The sequence below is a fragment of the Nicotiana tabacum genome, chromosome 22, assembly GCF_000715075.1.
Source record: "Nicotiana tabacum cultivar K326 chromosome 22, ASM71507v2, whole genome shotgun sequence".
In the NCBI taxonomy this organism is placed as follows: domain Eukaryota; kingdom Viridiplantae; phylum Streptophyta; class Magnoliopsida; order Solanales; family Solanaceae; genus Nicotiana; species Nicotiana tabacum.
Genome location: NC_134101.1, coordinates 106,373,766 through 106,397,919, shown reverse-complemented (window position 1 = coordinate 106,397,919; position 24,154 = coordinate 106,373,766). Strand labels below are relative to the sequence as shown.

Sequence of the window (24,154 nt, the reverse complement as noted above, 5' to 3'; positions counted from 1 at the left end):
TGATATCAAAAATCTCGCACGACAAAGAAATCAAATGAAGTGGAATTTTCCTAACAGTTACATAGCCTCTCGAAGATAAGTACAGACGTCTCCGTACCAATCCGTGAGACTCTAATAAACTGGCTTGTGATTCATGACTCCTATGAACCTAGAGTTTTGATACTAACTTGTCACGAGCCCAGTTCATCCTCCCTGAACTGTCGTGATGGCACCTAGTCTCTGGGACTAGGTAAGCCTAACCATTTGCGGAAAAAGGAGACGAAAGATAAAAACCAACTAAAACTGTAGAATAAAGCATAAATGGAATGTTTAAGATGTCGCTCGGCATATACAATAAAACTCTCAAAGTGAAATAACTCCAAAACTCTCTGGGGGATAAATACAGATGTCTCCATACCGATCCCTCAGACTCTACTAAGCTTGTCTGTGAATTGTGAGACCTATGTAACCTAGAGCTCTGATACCAACTTGTCACGACCTGGATTTCCCACCCTCGGGAGTCGTGATGGCGCCTACAAGTGAAAGCTAGGCAAGCCAACCAACTGAACTATTCACCTTGTTTCCATTTTTTAATCCGATAACAGTTAAGAGCCAACAATTAGATAACAACAAAATTGAATAAGTGGAAGGTTGTATTGTAAAGTTTTAATAATACTGCTAATACCAATCCATAACAATCTACCCAAGACTAGTGTCACAACTTCACAGACTATCTAGGAGTACTACAAATAAAATTCTGAAAGAAATAAATACAACACTGTCTCAGGAAATACATAAAAGAAACAGGAATAGTAGATAGAAGAAGATGCCAAGGCCTGCGGACGCCTGCAGGACTACCTCGGGTCGCCTGATGAACAAGAAACAGCAATCTCACTGCAGTCCAAAGTCTACAGCACTGGGATCTGCACAAAAGAGTGCAGAGTGTAGTATCAGCACAACCGACCCCATGTGCTGGTAAGTGCCTAGTCTAACCGAGATAGTGACGAGGCTAGGACCAGACTACCAAATAAACTTGTGCAGTTAAATCATATACAGCGGAAATAGAAGTAGATAATTACAACTAAAGTTGGGCGGGGGAAACATGCTACGGGGAGTATCAGATAACAACAGAACAACAGTAGAGAAAGGTAAGGAATGCCATAAATCAATTACCAGCAAAGATAAGGAAATAAGAAGAACAAGTACACATGTAATATTGTTGCAGGCGTGCAATTCGCTCCCATTTTATATATTACCGTTGTAGGAGTGCAACCCATCCCATTTCATAGATTTCCGTTGCAGGCGTGCAACCCGCTCCCATTTCATATATCAACACCACTCATAAAAGAATCCCGGCAAGGAAACAACAGCATAATAACAACATCCCGGCAAGGAAACAATAATATCACAACAAACATCCCAGCAAGGGAACAATAATACCACAATAACATCCTGGCAAGGGAACAATAATGATAATCCTCATGTGAAGCATAATAAACCACAACAGAGTCATAACGATTACAATACAAAACTCACGAGCATGCTTGACACCGACGTATAGATATTTGTCACCATGCCTATACGCCGCACTCCACACTTAGCACATAGCAGATAAGACACAACTCCTAATCACTCGAGGTAAGGTTAGACCAAACACTTACCTCGATGTCACGAACACAATTCAAGCATCAACTATCGCTTTACCTCTTGATTCTACCACCAACTCGCTCGTATCTAGCCACAAATTACTTAATAATATTAATAAGTGCTAAATGAATCAATTATAATGCATGGAAATAAGTTTTCTAAAGTTTTTCCCAAAAAGTCAAAAATCAACCCCGGGCTCGCTTGGTCCAAACCTGAAATTCGGACCAAAACTCAATTACCCATTCACCCCCGAGCCCGGATCTATAATTGGTTTTGGAATCTGACCTCAATTTGAGGTCTAAATCCCCAAATTTCAATATTCTTAAGTTTTACCCAAAATTCCCAATTCCACCATGAAAACCCTAGATTCTAGAATGAAATCTTGTTAAAAGAAGTTAAGGAGTGAAAGAAATGAGTTAGAAATCACTTACTAATGTTTTGGAGAAGAAAGAGTGTTTGGAAAATCGCCTCTTATGTTTTTGGGGTTTTGAAAAATGAAAAATAACTGAAAGTTCCATTTAAATATACCCCTCTCAGACCCCCTCCGCGGACCGCACAAAAAGGAGTGTGGCCGCAGAGCTCACCATGGAGAATGTTGACTGCAGTGATATGCTTTAGTATTTTAACCATAACTTTCTCTACAAATGTCCAAATTGTGATTTCTTTACTTTTCTGGAAACCAGACACTAAGGGCTACAACTTTCTCTTTTGAATCATCTCAATATTCCTTGTAGATCAAAAGATATAGACTTCCAAAGTCAGACCAGTGAACTTGCGGATTCTTCCTCACCGCAGACCGCACAAAATCGAGTGCGGCCGCAAAGGCCCCTCCGCGGCAGCACAAAATCATTGCGGACCGCACTGGCGGGTTCAGAGATCTGCAACTTCTTTGAACCTGCAACAGCTATGTTTTAAGCCTAAAACATCCCGGAACCTACCTGAAACTCACCTGAGCCCTCGGGACTTCAAACCAAATGTGCATACTAACTCAAAAACATCATATGAACCTACTCGTACGATCACATCATCAAAATAACATGTAAAACCATGAATTAAACCTCAAAACTCATCATTTTTATCAAGAACACTTAAAGTTCATAATTATTCAACCGGAGGTCCAACTCACGTCAAATAGACTCTTTTTTTCACCAAATTTCACAATTATCATTCAAATACTATAACAAGTTTGTACCGGGCTCTGAAACCAAAATACGGGGCCGATACCAATGGTTTCAAACATTAATTATTTTCTTCGTTTCTTAGATAATTCAGCAAAATAATTTCTTTCAAAAATTGATTTCTAAGGCTTAGGACCTCGGAATTCATTTTCGGGTATACGCTCAAGTCCCATATTTTACTGCAGACCTCCCGGAATCGTCGGAACATGGATCAGGGTCCATTTGCTCAAAATGTTGACCAAAGTCAACTAAAATCAAATTTTTAACTCTAGAAATTTCTATTTCTCATCTTTTCACATATAAGGCTTTCCGGATATAGGTCCGAACCACGCACGCAAATCAAGGTGAGGTAAAAAGGAGGTTTTTAGGCCTCAAAACACTGAATTTATTTCTAAAACAAGTGATGACCTTTTGGGTCATCACACTTGACAATTTATTTCAATTGTATAAATCTTTATTTTCATGTCAAATTCAAAAAAAGATTAACTAAAACTTTATTATTTTTAGCCAAATAAAAAAAATTAGCCTAAATAATGTAGTTCTATCCAAGTTTTATTATAAATTGTATTCGGAAAAAATTATCTAAAGAAGTAACATACTTAAAAAGGTAAATATATTTTTTTATTTTTCAAAAAAAATGCCACATATACAGGAAAAATCCATGTGGCAGGTGAGTGCACCCACACTCTTTGCCACATCAGCGTCCAGGGAGGTAATGACTCTCAAAAGGCCAAGTTAAGGGGGGTAATAAGACCACGAATAGTTTAAGGATGTAACTAATAATTCGTGTCAAATTAGGGAGGGCTTAAGATGTTTTGCCTTTATCTAATTATGTGACTATCGACATACTATTTAGTCATCTGTTTATTGCATCAAAATTTTATAATTATTTTACTTTAGTAATCGTATTTGATGTGTCTTGGAAAAAGTCCTTTCATCTCAACAAGTTTGATCCTTCTTCGCCAAAAATTGATTTACTTTTTATAATTTAATTTTGTAGTAAATAATTTTGACATAAGTGCACTGAAATTTTATATTGGCCAAGATTGTTTTACTATTTGTACTTAGTCTTCTCATAGAAACATTAAATAGACAGGATCATTAGATTCCCAACATAAATATTTGTAACTTAGAGCTTTTAATCTTTTGAGTAATTAAAGAAAACATAAGAGAAAGAGAGAGAATGTTCCATGGTGTGTAACGTCCATGTATATATTTTTTTTTGGTTCAAAGGTTTGCCCAAGGAGATATATTAAAAGATCAAGAAGTATATATAGTGAAAAATACCATCATTACTCTTACAATTCGACTTGATAACAATTTGGGCTCACAAAAGGAGAAACCGAGTATTAGACTTAGTGCTAGCATCTGTGCAAATCAACTAGGATCAAAAGTGAAGGATCCCTTCTTCACACGAATCCTAAAGTTCGGATGCCCCGTTTCATGTATATCCATAAGGATTTCATATTAATTTTTAATTTGTGCACTACAAATGATTTCTATTAGACTAAACATCATCTCCTCCCATAAATAACTTTTTTCTTAATGTAATACAATAAAATATTGCTAAAGAGGGAATATTAGAAAATAAATAGGAAAAAACAAAATAAAAAATGTAAAGAAAAGAGGAATGGCCAAGTTTCATTTGTACTGCAGATGGATGAATATTCATTTGTTTTTAAGTCGAGTTGTAGATGGACAAAAAATTTAAATATACTTACCATCCAAAATCTGAATAAGTGTTATGAAACAATAAAAGAAAAAGAAGAGTATTGCAGAGAAAAGTAGGGAAAGAGAATGCTTATTGATTTTGGGATGAATTACAATGGAATAGAACCCTCTATTTATAGGGAGAGATTGGCTTAGCCACCAAGAAATAAACCCTAGAATCTCTCTAAATATAGATATTCACCTTAAATAGAATTCTATTTATAACAATAAGCACCTTTTACGGATATATTTATTACAATTTTCACCTTTTCTATAATATGCTATGATTTAACAGAAAATAAAACCACCCTTATATGGATGTATACAGGTTGTGCGATTTAGTGATGGCAAAATGGACAAAAATAATAATTATTCATCTATGTTGTACACTAAAAATAGATTGAATAATAAACTTCTTAAAAATATTAATAAGATCCATATTATCCACTTAAATAAATTGAAACGGAGGGAGTATATCATACTATTATGAATGTTCATAAAAACCCGAAAAACCGAATCAAACCGACTAACAAACCGATACTTTTTAGGTTTGGTTTAGTTTTGGTTTTAAATTTTAAAAATCGATTAAATTTGGTTTGGTTTTGGTTTTAATAAAAAAATAACCGAAAAAAACAAACCAGACCGACTATAAAAGTAGTTATATAAATTTATTATTATACCTATATATATGTATATTTTTATATAAAGTTTCTGAAATTTTATAGTTTGCTCTTTTAGTCTAGTTTTTTGCTATTATAATAATTTAATTCTTTACTTTTACATTATTTTTTGATTAGCAATTTTCTTTTGCTAAGTACAAAAATTTATTTCACATTTAAAAAAATTTATTTATAATTGAGTCATAAAATTATTCATCACTATTTGGTTCAATTACCGTCAAGATCTAGGTAAATGATAGATTTCTCAAAGAGCATTTAGTTTGATAGTGTTATGTTGAAAATATAGTCGTCGTAATATGTACTTGGTAATATATGTCTCATATTTAAGAAAAAATCGATTAATAACCGCAAAAATAAGAAAACAAACAAAAACCAACATACACCTAATCTATAAAAAACTAGCTTAATTGGTTTGATTTGATTCCAATATTTGAAAAATCGACTTACTTGATTTGATTTCTTTTTAGAAAAAAATCAATCCAAACCGAACCATAAACACTCCTAGTCTTGACTATTACATTTGCATATACTCAAAAAAACTAAAAATTCTCCTAAAAGTGATCTCAACCCATTTTCTATCCGTATACCCATTTTCAATCCACCCATATCCAGCGTGACCTGCCTATTTGTCACCCCTACGTGCAAGTATTCTGCATCACGGTAGCTGAGCTGCTCCAACTGGATTGCATTAGAATTTTCTCGTCAATCTCAAATCTAGATTAGAGAACGACCTCTAACTAATAACATTTAGAATTTTTTTGGTTGATCTTAGATCTGGCTAGAGAACGATAAAACCTCGTAGCAATAAACACATCAAGCCTTGCAATGAAATGGCCGCAACAAAGCGACATTGCTATTTTAGGATATAGTTGATTGTTTTGACTAATAAATATCACTTCTGGCACATACGACCTACCTAGTAAGATTTTACGCTGCCCTCTTAAAAAGACATCTACCGCCTTAATATTTGCGACCAGGGGCAGCACGAAACACACGTATAGAGATTAGTCAAGCTACCAAAGCAAAAAGAGATAGAAGAAGGAAAAACTAAATTAAGAGAAATTAAGATGTCAAGTAGAACGGAAAGACGTCACCTGAAAAAAGTATATAACTCATTATACATGTCAACCCACCAAAGCCAGGTTTAGGACATAAAGCATGTAATGGAGTTTGAGCAAAGTCAAGATCACTGCATAGCTACCTCAAACAACTTAATTGTAACCCCCAGCACCATCTCATACACAACAAACTATTTGCTCGAATGATTTATTCTCTTTGGTCAAGGCTACTGGAGACGGGGGGTTATTTCTAGACTACAAACATTTTTGAACCCTGACTGTGGGCTCTGATTTCAAGAAATTTCTGGAAGCCTGAAGCACACAATGAATATTTCTAAGAAATCTAGAACGCTTTTGTAGCATTTTAAAGCTACGGATGGATTGGCATGGGAGCATCAGACTCCTTGGGAAGTGTACTCAAGACTGTAAATTCCTCTACCAAAAGATATTCACAAAGTAATGCTACATCTCACTTGAAATCAGGCTGCACAATACAACATTGTGGCATTTGCTTCCAGCTAAGTGCATCATTCAGACGCAAAATTCAAGCTCCTGAGAACAGATATTCATAAAAAAGGCGTTAGTAAAGCAGGAATAAGATTCTCAACTGTAAAATAAACAGAGGCATTTGCTTCCGCCAATGGAGCAAAACACGCATGCCACTAAGCAAGGCCTGGCCATTGCATATCCACATCCATTGTAAAAAAAAAAAAAAAAAAAAAAAAACACTCTCGAGTAAACAAAACTTCTATCTCCAGCTCACAGCTGATGAATAAGCCCAACTTCTAGAATGTTATTTGCTCAAACACCAACCACAGCAAAACAAAAGGGTTGCAAGATGGTATCATTGGACTTTATTTTTTACCAACTCAATAAAATCTGTAATCGAAAGAAATGAAGAGACCTGCAGGCTTGTTTTTCCACATCCACTCCTGAGCAGCCGGAATCCCCTGTGAAGAGGTAAGAAGATGAGAGGATATGGCAATCAAATTCTACGAATGTTCGTCACCCATTACACTAACAGAATAATCCTCAATTCTATTCATTAGAGAACTACACACTGTAATCAGCACATTACGAAATAGTTGAGAACCCTTTAATCAAGTAACTCGTTCGTTACTGCAGATATGCGTTGCTCACGCCAAATAAATTTTTATATATATGTTGACGATAACAAACACCAGATACATGCTACATCATTGAAGATCTTTTGGCGAATATAAAAGCACATAAGTTTAAGATACAGCAGAAGTTGGATTATAGAGAACGTAAAGCAGGATATTGAAACAGACCTTCCGGCTCAATTGGAGCTTACAGGTTTCTGTGACCACAGTAGAACATTGGTTGCACCCAACAACTGTCTTTATGAAAAGCAGATTAGGGGTTCATGAGGAAACACACATCAGTGATTGCATTTTTGACAAAAAAAGCAGTGGATCTATGGGAAGATGAAAAGGGAATTCTATAGCTATAGCCAGCCACTATTTTGCTAATTCAACTGAAAGTTGTGTCCATAGTGTTAGTTGAATGTTAACTGAAGCATGGCACCAGACAAAAGAAAACATAGCCAAATTCAGAACGGAGTACTTAGACTCAGAAAAAACACATTCAAATAGGAAAAACTTATTATCTTCTCCTTCTCTGCAATTAGCTGTGGTGAGGGGAGAAATATGGTCACAGGTTTTGCCATGTACTGTGGTTAGGGACTGTAGAAAGCCATATCAGGGAGAAACCTCTCAGCTTCAGCAAAAAAAATAATGCATAAAGCAGGTATTAGCAGAACAACACAAGTACATAGATGATTTCATTAGCACACGCTACGTTCAAGATATTTCTACTTTTTCTAAACCTTCATTACGAGTCAAATTGAATAGCCTAGATGGTAAGATATGGCTTAGAAGTTGATACTGTACATCAACAACAAACCCGGTGTAGTCCCACAAAGTGGGATCTAGGGAGGGTAGTGCGTATGCAGACCTTGCCTCTACCTTGTGAAGGTGGAGAGGCTTTTTCCGATTGACCCTCAGCTCTGTAGTTGATATTGTACATCACAAGATACAAATTCTACTTCACCAGCCAGGCAAATATTTTACTGGGAATATAAAGGGCAATATTTCTACAGTTTAGTGAATGATTTACCAAGAATTAAAAAGATATGATCAGAGCAACAACAAAAGAGCATAATGGTACCTGAATCGGTTGTTGACCTGTCATTCCAACTGCGTACTGGAAAATCAAAACCAAATAATAAAAATCCACTGAAATTCAAGTCCTATGAAGAAGTATGGGTTAAATGCTAACCAGAGATCCTTGAGAAGCTTGTTGCAATTGTTGAGGCGGGCGGACCTGGGTTTGGACATATGTTGGGAGCTGACATTGAAGTTGTGCTTGCATTTGAGCTTGTTGGTAAGGCAACCCATGTGGTTGAGCCTGAATGCGAGGCTGTTGGGCAGACAATTTTTGCTGTTGCTGTTCATACGATATCAGCTCCTCCGGCTTTTCCCACTAAATTTCGAAAACAACGCACAATTAGGTGGCCTAAGAAATTAGAACTTCAACCAGAAGGCAGAATAGCAGATGTTTACCCTGCTTTCTCCTGTAACACTGTCATAATAGTACTTGAATCCATCAGGCGATGTGTGCTCTGTCCAATTACATTTCACCGGACCTGTAATCTGGTTCATTCCAGATGCAGTAGATGAAGCAGGAACTACATCTGCTTTTGATTGGACAGCTGTGGAACTAGGTGCCACTTGTTGAACAAGTCCAGGCCATGGAGACTGCAGGATAATATACATTGTGAGCAACTGACCTCAATTTGCACTGTAACATTTACACCCAATACTCGTATATTCTTGAAATAGTTATAGTTATGGTGAGGGAAAAACAAAAGTGAGACCCAACAAGAATTGGATGAAACGGAGCACATATTGGGCCTTAGAACATACAAGTTTAAAGAGAACAATGGTCAGTAAAGACCATGTATCATTCAAGTATCACAGAAATTATTTTCAACAAGAAAAAACTGAGAATTGTAAGATCTTGAGTTTCAAGAAATTCTATTACGAAAATTTTCTCAAGTGTACCTGTTGTTTAACATCTTGTGTGCCCTGCTGGACTGCTGAGCTTTCATTAGATGGTTGCATGAGCTGCAATTGTTGCTGTAGCTGAGTAAAGGTTTGCTGTGATGATTGAAAGCTCGCCTGCAGATTTTGCGTCTGTTGAGACAACATTTGTGCTAGTTGGGAAGGTGGCTGATGAAGATGTTGGACCAAATGCTGTGGCACAGGCTGCTGCTGGTTTGCGATTGCAGATGCAACATGTAGTTGCATGTTATTACTTAAAGGTGTATGTCCCATTGCAGACGACATATTGCGCTGCATCTGAGGCTGAGAAACAGTTGATTGCCAAGTCAAACCAAGCGACTGCTGCGAGGGCATTCCCTGACTGAAAGGACTTTGACTGGCAGACTGGGAAATTTGTACTTGATTCATCTGCCTGAATAAAGCATGAGAAGTTGGTCCCTGTGAAAAAGGTGTTGAGGCTGGAGGATGAAGTTGCCCAGAAGATGGTAAATGCTGGGGTGACTGAAGTGGCTTCTGTAGTTGAGAAATTTGTGGGCCACCAGTGGGGAGTGGTTTAGCAGGCTTGCCAACAAAAGAAACAACTTAGCACAAAATAACAGACAGAAATCAATCCTAAGATTGAAATAACATTAAGCAAGTTTCTATGAATACATACCAGTTGCGATGTAGGAGCAGAAGAAGCCGCAAGTCCTGTAAGAAACCCATTTCCAGTGCCACTAACACTCCCGAAGGAACCACCCTAAAAGTTTGTGTAGGCAGCATAATTACATTTTAATGAAGCAGCAAAGTGATACAACACATGTTTCAATACATATAAACAAATAAAAGTGCATAATGTATATACAGATTGAGAGAATAACCCACAGGCTACAGCATCTTATTGACATTCAATCAACTATTCCTAAAGAAAAATTAGTTGGGTTCAATATCTTCTGGAAATTGCATCTAGAAAAAGTTGTAGTCACTCATACAGCAGTCCAATTAAGAATTTGTGATACCGCCAAAGGTCACAACCATATCAAAGCTCGTCTACTCGAATTATGCCTAGAATAAAGTATCACACTGATGCCACTTTAGCTCCCATGTCGATTAGAAGTTCAGAAAAATCATTCAGATTAAATCACAAAACCTGAATTATAAAGAGTGACTTTGTAAATTGGGTTCTAAAAGTAAACGAACATTGATGAATCAAGCGACGCCAACAATTTGACAGTGAAGTCTAAGAACTGATAAGAGAGACAAGGAAATAATCACAGAGTCTTCCAAATGTCTCACAAAGCCATGATTACCACATGCCGATGTTCTATTAATCGGCTTCTACAGAAGACAGTATGATGTAAAGAAGCAATTAATGTTACAAGGACAGGTAATGAAATTCCCTCATAAAAGAAATCAGAAATCACCCAAAGAAATTTAACCCAGAATTGATGCTATTAAATGCAATGAATGATGAAATAAGAAAACATGTATCGGCAGATGAATCCACGCACTAACAACATTCAGGCATATATTACAGGTCTAAGAATTGGTTCTAGTAATATGACTATAGCACGAAATGGTAATGACATTAAATTCAGTTTCCCAGGAAGGAAACGGATGGTGTAAGCCAATTATAGTATTCCACAACATTTCCTTATACCTCATGTGTTTCTCCTAATTCCAACTTAACAAGACATTTTTGCAGGCTCAAATATAAGTCAAAGAACTGGCTTGCTTCTCTCTGCAACAATTGACCAACATACACAGAGGATGCACATTTACCAAATCATACCCGAGTCTATTATACAGCTTAAGACTTGATTTCAAATGAATGCTAGAGCACAGAAAAAGACAAGCAAATAATTAAATCAACATATTGCAACACTGCAAACTTTTAATAAAGATTGCAGTTTCCCCTCATAAACAGTTTATCTGGTGGCAACAGAGGATTCACCGCTGTATTTCTTACCAATGAAGAAGGCGTTGTGGTATCAGTTGTTCTAGGAGGAAACTGATTTCCAAAACCATGCATCCCTTGGTTGGAAATTGGCCTGAGACTTTCTGGACTCATGGGATGCCAGGCATTAGGGCCTGTTTGGTCTTGCAAAGGCTCTCCAATATTAGGTGGCGGTCTACATATCAGAGAAAACGAAGAGAGGGTCTCTGAGTTCTATTTCGGGAAAACCTCAGTTGCAAATGCAAAAACTTAACTAATACCTAATTCCAGGGGTTGGGAAGCGAGGTCCAAAACCAGGTCCACCAAAAGCTGGTCCACTACCTCTGAAAGGAGTGAAACAGAGTGATAAGGCAAACTATAAATAACCAACTAGAAGAAAACAACAAGAAATGCACTGGTTCAAGCAAGCCTGCTCCGGAACATCTTTTTTCTTAAGATAAAGCACATTGTTATCTCATAGAATACCTAGGTTCTCCAGGTTTAGGTCTCTTAGGGTCAGCAAACCGAACAGTTAAAGGTTGATCACAACCCTGCAATTATAAAATGCGATTAAAAATTGATAAAAGGGTTTAATAATGGTGTCAAATCACAAAGACAGACATTAACATTACAAGCTTACCCTCATTGTATATTTTCCACTCAAAGAGTTTATAGCTGCCATTGCCATCTGTTTATGAGAATATTTGACAAATCCACAACCTTCACAGTGGTATAAAGTTAAATTAGCGAGGGTCAATACAAACTACCAACAAAAAACCCCAAAACTTCATGCTTGAATTACTGCTGACAATGTTCAGTATCCTTCGATGCAAGTAATCCAGCACTTAACCAGAATTCATTAAAAGAACAAACCAGGAAGATGGGAAAGCTAAGATTATATTTTCCCCTCAGCAAGGTTATATCTAATTTTGTTTACACTATTATTCCCTCTGTTTCAATTTGTTTGAACCTTTTCGAAGTACGAGGATCAAATTGACTAATTTTCGGTGTAAATTCGGACATAGATTCTTTAAGTTTTTTGAAATAAAATTTACATATTTAGAAACTACATAAAAAGTACTATAAGTCAGAATAGTTAACAGTTCGAAGTATTTAAAAACCATTTGCAATAAATATGGTCAAAGAAAACCTTGTTTGACTCCCCCAAATAGTAATAGGTTCATTCTTTTTGAGACGGAGGGATTATATTAGAGAAAAACAAAGGACCATGTCTTTTGAGGCACGCATACACAAAGGAAATTCCTTTCTTGTTCAATACAAAATTTAAGATAAGAAAATACTTTTCTAGAAAAAGAAAAAAAAAACTTATTTTTCTGGCTACAGATTTATGGAGCCTCACTTGCAAGTTTGAAGTTGAAAAATAGATTTCATGCAAATTGCAAACTAAGCTTTTGGTATAAGTGTCCTGGGGCTAATAATCTATGAAGAAAGGAGGGGGTAGTGCTATCTAACAGAATATTGAAAAATGAAGTGTCAAGACAGGTTAACATAATAATACGGCTGCACAAACCATTTAATCTATTGTTCAAGATAAATAAAATACTAAACATCTAAAAAAGGATGAGCCTATAGGCAAATCCTCATAGCTCCAAAGCAACCAAACGAGAAGATCAACAATAGCATAAAGTCATAAGTGTGGAGTTCAAAACCTTTACGCACTATCATGGAAAAGAAACTTGGTCTAATCATGCATAGCAAGCACAGGACAAGGTGAGCATTTCATATCATACAGATACAAAAAGGACTCGATAACACAAACCACGACTCTGCTTCATATCATCACGCATGAGATAGACGTCTTCAACACGACCATATGGCGAAAATATCTGAAAAGAATCCAAAACAACTATTTAATTATAGCTGCTTTTCAATAGATAATAAATACAATACACAACAGATGAAAAGCACACAATAAAAGCAAATCATTCAGAAAATCCTCAGCATTTCGCTATTCCAAGCCATATAGGTTAACAAGAACAAGCTGTGTATCTTGTGTCATGACATGTGCAGTTACATGTGCATCACCCAGATGAAAAGTTCTCCGGTGAAGACTGGTGGGCAATCACAACTATAATCAATCAACAAAGACATATTTATGTCTACTAGTTTTAGAGTACTTGTGTTGCACGTATATGTCGCGTCAATAATTAAAGAGTTGTATATAAGAAGAACGATTTACATACAACAACAATTGACCTTTGAAATAGATGCAACATTATTCATTTATTAACAGAAATGAGTATTAGTACATTAATGCATAGTTGAATTCAAAATAATTCAATATCTTTTGAACCTGCAAAGATGAATAATTTAGTTTAGTTAGTTACATATAGTATTTTTAGTTATAGACATGTAGCAATAAAAATCGTAATTTGTTCTCTATCTTTTGGGAGCTGTTGTTTTTTTTTAAACTAAACGTAAGCTGATATTTTTCTTCACTTCTTGATAAGTTTTAACTTTATAAGAAAAAGGTTTCATCTTTTTTCATTATTTTTAATTCTAAGCTATGATTAAAGTCTTAAAAAGGGAATGGTGAAAAGGCATTCGTTGAATATGATATAAAAATTATATCAGTTGTTTTTTTTTCACGCCTAAAGGCTAGAAAAAAATTCTCAAATCAGAAGTCGCTCTTAGAGTTTTTTCCTGTCACAATATTATAAAGAATATGAAATAGTAATTTGAGCTTCTACAAAATGTCCAGCTCCTCCTTCTAATTGGTTTTAATTTTAAAATTCTAACTTGAATATGAAGTCTACCAATAAACAAATTAAGTAGATTAAACGCATTAATCAACCAAAAAAACTAAAAGAAAGTGTCCATGAATTAATGTCTTTATTTGTGCTTGATGTTTGTTGAAGTGTGTGACCATCTCATCTAAAAGTTTAAGTTGTTAGAAAGATCACACTTTTATTTACTTAATTATGTCTTTAGCACGCCCCCTCAAGTGAGGGCTTGATTCTTTTTTATGAACCAAACACGTGAAAATTCTTTTTGATATTGGGTAGCAGTGAGACTCAAACCAGGGACCTCTGCCTGCTCTAGTACCATGTTGAAGTATGTGACCATCTCATCTAAAAGTTTAAGATGTTAGAGAGAACACACTTTTTTTTACTTAATTATGTCTTTAACAATGTAAAAGTGAATTTCCTATTTACTGTCTTTTTCTTATTAACCTAGGACACTTCTTGTTCTTAAAAAAAAATTCTACTTCTAAACATACTTTATGTTTGTGCACCTCATCTCACAATTCTACTTAATTGTATACGAAACCTAAGCATTAAGCTCTACAATAATAGTTCAGAATTTCCTACTTATTGTCTTCTTTTTCTTTTTTATCCAACTGCACTTTTATTAAAAATCACTTATAACTGATAGAATAAATACTTATAATTACATATAAACAGAAAAATGTTCGAAGTTATAGACTCATAACTACCTTAAATTTCTTATAAAAAGATATGAACGATTAGTTACTATTAATTTGATACACAAATTTCAGTATCTTATCTATGTTACACTTAATAGCTTGTTCAACTCTAATTCATACACTCCTCAACTATATCTCGGTAAAATCCTTTCTCTAATAAAACTTTTCAGTCTAATGCATTATGTCCTCTATGTTTTCAACATTAAATGTGATATAATTATAATCAATTATATTATTGTTTGAGTATGTAAATTTTATCCCCATATATCAAAATATTGATATCTACATTACTAAAATAGCTTTATTCAGTTGATTTTAAAGTCCTATATATTCGGACTTCCTATATAGTTCAAATAAGAAAAGATTTAATCAATAAAATTTTAGTTGACTTCAGATTCCTAAATATTAAAAAAATTATTAAATGTCTATTTCTAAATATTAGAAAAATAATTAAATATTGAGCCGAGGGTCATCAGATAAGGGTAAGATCTACGTACACACTAACCTCCCCAGACCCCACTTATGGGATTATAATGGGTATGTTGTTGTTTTTGTTGTTGTTGTTAGGAAAATAATTAAATATCTATTCCTACATATTAGAAATTAACTAAATGGCTTTTATCTAATGTGAAATCAAATTTTAAAGGATAAAAAAGGCAAACGATATTTCCCTAAGGGGCTTCGTGCTTTTAGTATAATATCGATGCATGTAATGAAAATTATTTGGGGATTTTAAGATACAAGACAAAAGGTTTCGACTTGTTGAGTCCTTATGAGCATTAATAGATAGTTATGCAAGAGTTGAATTACCAATCATAAAAAGAAACATGGAAAAGAAAGAATATCTAGGTAATGCATGGCCGTACTTCTTCAACTTCCTTCTCTGTAGCTTGTTTGTTCAGTGACCCAACAAATAACTTGTACTCAACTGCACCTACCAACAGATAAGAATCAAAATGAGTAACAAACTAATAAGGACAGATAAAGTCCCTTTTCAACCAACTCAACAAAATATGAAATAAAAAGCTGAGGTAACTCAATAAAAAGAAAGAGAAAAAAGTTTACCAAGGCGTTCACGTTCACCATCCGCATATCTGACTTGAATAGGACCAATTCCCTGGTAAATACACAGATGAATTAAGAAATGAAAACCGAGTCAAGAATCTTAAAGTAACTCAGTAGAAGAATTTACCCCAGGCAAAGTATATTGATTGTGTAATGCTCTTATAGCTCTATCAGCTTCAGCTGAAGTAGCATACTTAATAAAACAACATCCTGCAGAAGTCAAAAGTTTACATCCTGATTTTATCAAATTCCACAACCTTCACCAGCAAGTACACACCAGCAAAGAAGAGTACATCATTCGGCAGCATGATACACTAGAAGTGCACCTAATGGGGGGCTTAAGGGATAGGAAAGGGGTAATAAGTGACTAATATAATCATGGGGAGAAAGTTCACCACATCAAGCCATCTTTTCTTGGTGATAAGCAAAAGTAATAGGCCAGTTATAAGCCCAGAAGGTGTCGGGCTTGAACACGCATATATGAGATTCATTCATCCCATCAACAGTGAGGCATACGTGCTGCTCTGTTAAGTCAGCAAAACACACCACCCAAATGAGTAGGAATCTCTTTCCGCAGATACGAGATCCAATCAAAGTCATTCACTTCCTAAACCCCCATATAAGACCATTTGAAGCCCTATGGCTTTACAATATTTGACTATTCCGAAGACAATCATGATAGTACCTCTTCCTCTCAACCTCTTGGCCACTGAACTGAGTTACTGAACTCAACCTTCCCAGAATCCCATTTCGGAAAATCAGGTCGAAGGAAAATGGAAACCTAGCTTGGCAATAAAAAACTCAACAATTCTCACCTCAAAAAAAAATTTATAGCTATGGCACACCCTGTATGGCCAGTCTAAGAGGAGCATCCAGACATTGAACGCTAGGTGGAGGTAATCCCTTTATTTTATTTAAACCGAAGACTTGAGGGAATAATATATCCTGCAATCGCAACAATGTTCGGGCATTCTTTTCTTTCAGTTCATCACACAAAGACTAAATTGTAGAAGAGAAGAAGTGAAAACGCGTTATTCTCCCAAAACATTTGAGAAGTTAAAATAACCAAATACACCCTGTAGATCGATAGAGCTATCGATTAACCACGGCACTGAAGCTTGTAATTTTCTTTATATCTCTGAACATCACTTCATAAAAACATCAAGATCGGAGTAAAATAAGGGTGACTAAGGTTTGCAACAAAAGAACAAGTGACATCTCAGAACTACGAAATTAATAACTAAGGTGGAGAAACAGAATAACTCTTGTAACCGAGGACATCATTTGATAATTAGAAAATTACATAGCACACAATTAGTATAAATAAAAATGCTCCAAGCGGGCGTTCTTCCACTTAATCAGACAACATGAATGAGGCTAACCATACAACACCTGTAAAATATGTAGTACAATCAAAGAATGCATATATCAGGACAAAGTATGCAATATATCGCCAAAACCATTCAACCAAATAACATTCATAGCCTGATGAAGAACAAACATCTATAAAGAAGTGAATAATAGCCAGAAATTTGGAACCACATCAAAGACCAAGAAGCAGACAATGAAAGTAACGTAAAGATGCAAAACACGAAGAGAAACCAAGGCGAGAACCCCATCACTGAAAATCAGTTCCCTAACTCAGATGTGAAGCAACTTGGCAACATATTCAAAAGGGAAATCACATTAACTCTTCAGCACCACGTTTAACTGTAAGATACCTTAAATTAAAAACTAGTACTTCCCTGATTTTAGTCAGATTGACAGGCATCAAACACCTTTCAAATCACTATTACTCTTTTCCTAATATAGTTTCTAAACAGTCCCTGGAGTCTTTAGTGGTGAAACTGTTCTTAAGCAATGCAGATTTGACCAACCACGTCATTCATGCAACTGCTCTGTCAAATTAACTCTAGTCACCTTTTGAGGCAGGCATAGTGATGATATATTGGCAGAATTAACATTTAACAACTCTCAGGGTCCAAATCATACACCTACTACCGATGTTTATACAACAGGATATGACCGTCCCATGCAGCCAGAATAATCTGTTGTTTGATAGAACTCAATGAAGCCATACTCTATGCAACCCCATGGGTTTTGGTAATGGAAAAGAATAATAGAGGCCTTTTCCCTTGGAGATCGCAATTAATATACATCCAATCACACTTGAGGACGAAGCAAACCACGGATAAACTAGTACAACACATGAGGAAATTGCTAAAGCAAGTTGTATTGATGATGAACTTCATCAAGAAAATTACGCATCCATATCCATAAAAAGGTACTTAAATCATATATCAACCATGCCACCACACAGCAAAAGCAGTTTTACAACCCTATTGTTCTATAAGGGTGTACAATCCTGTAATGGAAGAAAATCTAGAATTTACACGTGGCATACGACGCTCGCATGCATTTTATCATTGAACAACCACGGACCACCATCACTTCTGACAACTATTGTTGACCATGAGGCAAAATCTCAAAACCAACCACACCAAAAGGATTCTATTAAATAATAATCACTTCCAAGAAAATTAAAATGCCATCTAGTGAACCATTATCACAAGAACCTCATTCACGCGAGAACATCATCAAACAAACACTAAGAAGCATTCACTGAAGAGTTCACTCACAACGGGGTAAGAATTGCATATAACTCACAATTCTCCAATAAGCAACATAATGAACTGAAGATGGAATATTAATACGCTAGACATCACATCCATCCTGGTAAATATTTGAAAAAACCTGGGGATACATTCAAATACACAACATTGCACCAGAAAATAAAAAATGGCAATGCCATGGCAGCCACACATCTATCACCAGGCATACATATCCAATATCAGTAGTCATTAACCACGAACCGCACGTTGCAAATGTTAAGCACACACATGTCGAGGAGTTGTTAACTAAAGCAAGGGTATGGATTTATAATCAACCATACACATTCTTGACCAGGATATGAATGAAGAAAAAAGAACACAAATCTAAATACACATTGCATATAGGACGATTTCACTATTATCTCAAATCAGCATCTAGAAGCCCTGTCAGCCAAAACACTCTAATGAAAGAGCCAATTTATTTACTCTGTTGTTTGCCGGCATACACCAACCATGGTGAAAAGATAAGCTTCAGATGAGATCGGAAAAGCTCCAATAAGTCAGTCACTCGCCGAAAGTGAAAAGTAGATGATATTGCACTGCTAATTAGTAGGGCAATTTACCAACAAATGGTTCGCAATCTCATCACATCACTTCTAAAGGAGATTTGGCAAATATCCAGTTGAACTCGTCAACTACCATCTCTATTTCATGATCCAACTTCACATCCACAAAACATTCCAAATTAAATTACTGTAGAGACAAGCAAGCACCACCATGACCAATTTCCACATCAACTACTGAAGAAATCATATTACTACTCCAATGCAATAGAAGTTGGTCACATCACTTGGAAATAATCCAAATGTCAGTCATTTCAAGTGCTGTACATCCAGAGATTCCACAAAGCTAAACACAGCAGACAGTTACACTCACATAACCTAATACAATAATCAAACTCTCTAATTTGTCCAACTGACACCTGTTGTACAAAATAAGAACCTCTCTTCACTATTGTCTACTGCCACAGAAAGGTTGATTCACAAGTTTTATTCTTGTCTTCTGCTTGGTTGATCAGGATGAACGCAAAAGACAGTTGCAATCAATGGGCATCCAGACAATTGTGGAAAACTAACTGACATCAAACATGAACTTATACTGCTCCTTCAGCCCTCAAAGGTCCTGAAAAGAGACGTGTGTAGATCCGAAAGAAAATTTGCAACAAATTCTAACAATACATACCTTGTTGTTGCCCCGTTCTCTTATCTCTGATGAAAGCAACCTCGAGTACTCGTCCTTGTTCCTCAAACAAAGGTCGAATCTGACATGAAACAAACATATAAACTGAATGGACTGAGAGTTGAGGAAGAATACCAAACACATGCTCAAATGATACAGGTTGAATAAAAGAAAAGATGGGAACGGCAGCAATATTGGCAAATAATATGCAACAATGTCTAGAAGTCAAAAGGAAAAATATCAAGAGCACACAGGTCATGGAAAGCAAAGCTACAGTAAGTGCCTTGACACAGGCGGGACAATTGCTCAGAAAATGCTCTGCTTACTACTTTCTGATAAGAGAAACCGACATCAACCACAAGTATCCGTCGGTCTAAATACCACCTAATTGTGTACCCATCAAAACATTAGCCTATTCTTCCTTCTTTGACAGGGTATCAAGGTCAATTGTTTGCTGACACAAAACTGAGTCCCTTTCCATTTTAGATATAAGAGGCAAGCATAGAGAAAAATGGTAGAGATTGTGAGGTGCATGATCAGGAGAAGCATATAGAGTTTCAGGAACCAGAATCCTAAATGCTAGAGTCACTATGATTACTAACAGCTAAGAGGGAAAATAAAACAAATGCCAGATTTAAGCATTAACAAGGACTTACATCTTCTTCAGTTGCTGTTCTTGGGACAGATCCCACAAAAAGTTTGGCAAAACCACCTTCATCAACTCCATCTAAATATATGGATAACAATGAATACATTAAAAAAATATTTAACGGAAGTTGTGAAACACTCAAAAGAAAGTTGAAGTCAGCAAGCACAAAGCATAAACCAACACAACAAAGAGGGAAAAAAGACAATGAGAAGGAACAGTTAAAGAACCTATCAGGTGTTAGTTATATATTACTAAAAGTACAGCAAGCGTCAAAGAACTCCCCTAATGGAACACTGAATCCACATTACATTGACCAAGCAATATGCCTTTGCTCTTTACTCAACAAATTTCATTAATAAACACCAACTAATGTCAAAAATATACATATCAGATGCGTAAATGGTTCTAGTTGAGACACTGAGTCACCCACTGTTGACCAACAATATGCCTACATGCAACCTTGATAAACTATGCCTACATGCAACCTTGATAAACTATGCTTCCACGTAACTACCACAGTATACACAAAGGATTTCCTATTAAAAATATCAAGAGGCCTGAAATTTAGAACGTATAGAAGATACATTTGAATAATATAACGGTTCGAGAGCTATTTCTATGAAACATAGAATACCCTTCAGGCTCGAGGTGTTAGGGCACACTAAATAATGTTGGCTCACCATGCAAAGCACATTCTTGGCTTATATGACCATTCTAAAGCCCACTCACACAAGCCACATCTACTCTTATAACCGAGAAATCCACCAATCAATTGGCCCGCTCCTCTACCTTTCTCCACTTAAGTACCAGGCTTTAATCTGGATCCGAAAGTGTCATGTGTGCCTAACCTGCACATCACGCACTGCACTCTTATCACTAGACCAAGGCCCTAGGGGCTCTAATTTGGCTTTAACTTAGAGAAACAAGACATTTTCTGCGTTTAAGGAGTCGTAAGACGCCATAATGACAAACCGGTACAGGACCAGTAAGAAGGTTAGAGAATTAGTTAAATTAGTTAAACTTGGCTATTCATTCATCGTGAACAATGATAATCCAATAAAGTACAAGATAAAAGGTACACACCCTAACCTCAGCAATAATGCCCTAAAATACCAATATCATTTTTTTAAGGTTTTTGAAAGCCTTAAGGCCCTTAGCTAACAATATCATGAAGAACATATCAGTAATTTTCCCCTTCAAGCGTGCGCAATGAAATTCAATAAAATCGGACTTAACTTATCTTCTTTTAGCACAAAAGAAAAAAAATGAAAGTGCACCCACAGTAGCAAGATAATTGTTCATGAAACCCCAAAAAGTTAAAACTAATACTCCTAATAATTAATTGGAATTTCAGATGTACCCGTCCATCAATCAATCAACTACGCCTAAATAAGTTTGCCTCCACCACACAAAATCCTCTATATTACATTCCGCTCTACTCATGTCCATTTCATTCCAATACAAAATAATTCACGTTCAAATTACACTCGGGAATAAGGAAACCAAAAAAAATTACCTGGAGACCCACTTGTATCGGAAGAAAACGGGTAACCCCGCTTTTGGCCCGAAAGTGGAGGAGGCGGTGGCGGCATCTGGTAATTCGAATGGAACCTTTCAGAATCCACCCCACCACCACCAGTACCAACAGCAACCGCATCAGTAGGAGGGTAGCGAGGAGGGCTATCGAAGGCGGGCCAGTGGGGCCCACGATATGCATTAGGGCTTCGACGATGATGTTGAGGGTGAGGGTTCATGGAACCATCAGAGAAATTAGTTCTAGAAGATGGGGGACCCCCTCTTGAGTGCTGCTGCTTATAATGAAATGGGTCTGAATTGTTGTTGCTATTCACATACCTCTCTCCTCCTCTGTGCCTATCCATCAGATTATTGACTTCGAGAATTCAATAAACTTAAACTTTTTGAGGATTGGAGATAAAGGGGTTCGAGTATCGGAGTCCCTTAAACCCTAGAGGAGTTCCTTGTGCTGAACTTACAGAACTAGCTATGCTCTAGCCTGTAGGAAATGGAGAACTCTAGCTATTATAGTGTCGTCTCTACAGTCGATAACTGATACCAAGTACCAACTATGATTCGATAATCGTCAAGCAAAAGTGACGTCGTTCCGCTTGGAGACGAGGATGTGTCCTGCAAAATTCTATAAATTAAATAGAACAAATTATATGAATAATTATTGACATAAACTTAAATATTATAATCCTATATATACTCGGTGATACAAACAAATAAAAATACAATATAATTCAAAAATAAATACTCTTTTCCTTTCAATTTACATAAAATATTTTTCTTATTAGTTTGTTCCAAAAGAATAACATACTTTTGTATTTGGATATAATTTAGCTTTAAATTTTTTATTTTACCCATTTTACCTATAATGAGAAGTTCTTACACCCATACAAATACTATGGCCCCACAAAACTATTAGAACCATAAATTTCAAAAATCTTCTTTTTCGTTATTAAACTCTGTACCAAGTCAAACTATCTCATCTATATTGAAACTGATTGAAGTCATACTATATAGAGTAATAACTAATAAAAAGACATTTAGTAATATCTTAGTTTAAATTATAAAAGTATATTATATTATTATCTCGATATAATAACTTCTCTCATCAACATCAACTTCTACCAACCTAAAATTACACAATGACAAATTAATATATACGTACATGATAATTTATTAACAACCATTATATTCTGACTTTTGGGAGTTACCAACTTATAAAATAGTTGGATCGTAATTTGCTCAATAATTTTGCTAGTTACCTCAATTTTTACCATACAATTAAAGTCACTTTATTTTTAACAATTTAAATGATACCTTTGGGATATAGTTAAGATTAATATATTATAATTAAATAAATATTAACCCACTTTAAATATTTTTCTTCTACCATGCACATGTACTAAAAAAAGATGAGTTCCTACATGTAATTCTTAATTAAATGAATCTTATCTTATGATTTTTGTAATTCACTTTATTTTGTGTAAATATCAATACCAAATCTATATAAGAATTTAAATTATATTTAAAATTTTAGTTTTATCTATTATACCGTTTTTAAATAAGTGTATCTTATTTATATAGTATGATTAAGCTCATTATTATTTTAAAAATTCTCTCTTCTCAAAGATCAAATAAGTCTTATCATTATGTATACATTTACTACTTAAATTATTTAATTACATATTTTTTCTTCTTTTTCTGATTCCTTGTTCATGTTATTGCATTACCCATAACTTAGAGTTGTTCATATTATTGCCCACAACTCCCATTAATAGATTAATTTTTTTTTTCTTGTAATAAAAATTATTGTAACGACCCGACTGGTCGTATTGAGCAATTGTGCCCGGCTCGTTAGTTTGAGGTTTCGAGTAGCTTCATATTATGTGTATCAACTTGCGGGCATGGTTGAATTTAGTTAACGGATAATTCGGAGTCAAATTGAAAGAAGGAGACTAGTTTTGGAAATTAAACGGTGAGAATTTGACCGGAATTGGACTTTTGAGTAAACGGCCTCGGAATAGGTCGTGGGTGATCTCAACAGCTTCGTATGGTGATTTTGGACTTAGGCGTGCGTCTAGATTCGCATTTGGAGGTCCGTAGGGTAATTTGAGGCGTTTCGGCGAAACGTGGAAAAGTTGAAGTTTGGAAAATGGAGAAATTTGACCCATAGTTGAATTTTGTGATATCGGGGTCGAAATGCGATTCCGAGAGTTGGAACAGCTCCGTTATATCATTTTGGACTTGTCTGCAAAATTTGGCATCATTCTAGGTTGATTTGATAGGTTTCGGCACGAGTTTTGGAAGTTGGAAGGTTTGAAAGTTCCTAAGTTTGATTCATGGTGTGATTCATCGTTTCAG

General features: G+C 35.7%; 1 protein-coding gene across 2 annotated transcripts; it reads right to left on the bottom strand.

Moving 5' to 3' along the window:
* Positions 1-6,269: 6,269 nt before the first annotated feature.
* On the bottom strand, positions 6,270-22,444 carry LOC107792724 (flowering time control protein FCA). 2 transcript variants are annotated; one of them, XM_016614960.2, is made up of 18 exons: positions 21,783-22,444; positions 20,274-20,344; positions 19,621-19,699; positions 15,894-15,976; positions 15,767-15,818; positions 15,568-15,635; positions 13,034-13,100; positions 11,894-11,973; positions 11,740-11,804; positions 11,535-11,597; positions 11,287-11,449; positions 9,994-10,077; positions 9,339-9,899; positions 8,838-9,032; positions 8,554-8,757; positions 8,443-8,478; positions 7,157-7,202; positions 6,270-6,804 (listed from the first exon to the last, which is right to left on the bottom strand). In XM_016614960.2, exons 1-18 carry the CDS (start codon positions 22,144-22,146, stop codon positions 6,797-6,799), a joined length of 2,289 nt encoding a protein of 762 aa, XP_016470446.2. In that variant the 5' UTR covers positions 22,147-22,444; the 3' UTR covers positions 6,270-6,796. The 2 variants fall into 2 exon arrangements, with proteins under 2 accessions (XP_016470446.2, XP_075100661.1); XM_075244560.1 differs by having other exon boundaries at positions 15,568-15,629; positions 21,783-22,400.
* Between the last annotated feature and the right edge of the window lie 1,710 nt (positions 22,445-24,154).

What these genes read in the sequence shown, in the direction of transcription:
- LOC107792724 (XM_016614960.2), bottom strand. Translation starts at nt 22,146, where the DNA reads ATGGATAGGCACAGAGGAGGAGAGAGGTATGTGAATAGCAACAACAAT. An exon ending in GAGAACGGGGCAACAACAAG is followed by an intron (nt 15,977 to 19,620) that starts GTATGTATTGTT and finishes TGACTTCTGCAG; the next exon opens with GATGTTGTTTTATTAAGTAT. An exon ending in TGATATGAAGCAGAGTCGTG is followed by an intron (nt 11,974 to 13,033) that starts GTTTGTGTTATC and finishes ACCACTGTGAAG; the next exon opens with GTTGTGGATTTGTCAAATAT.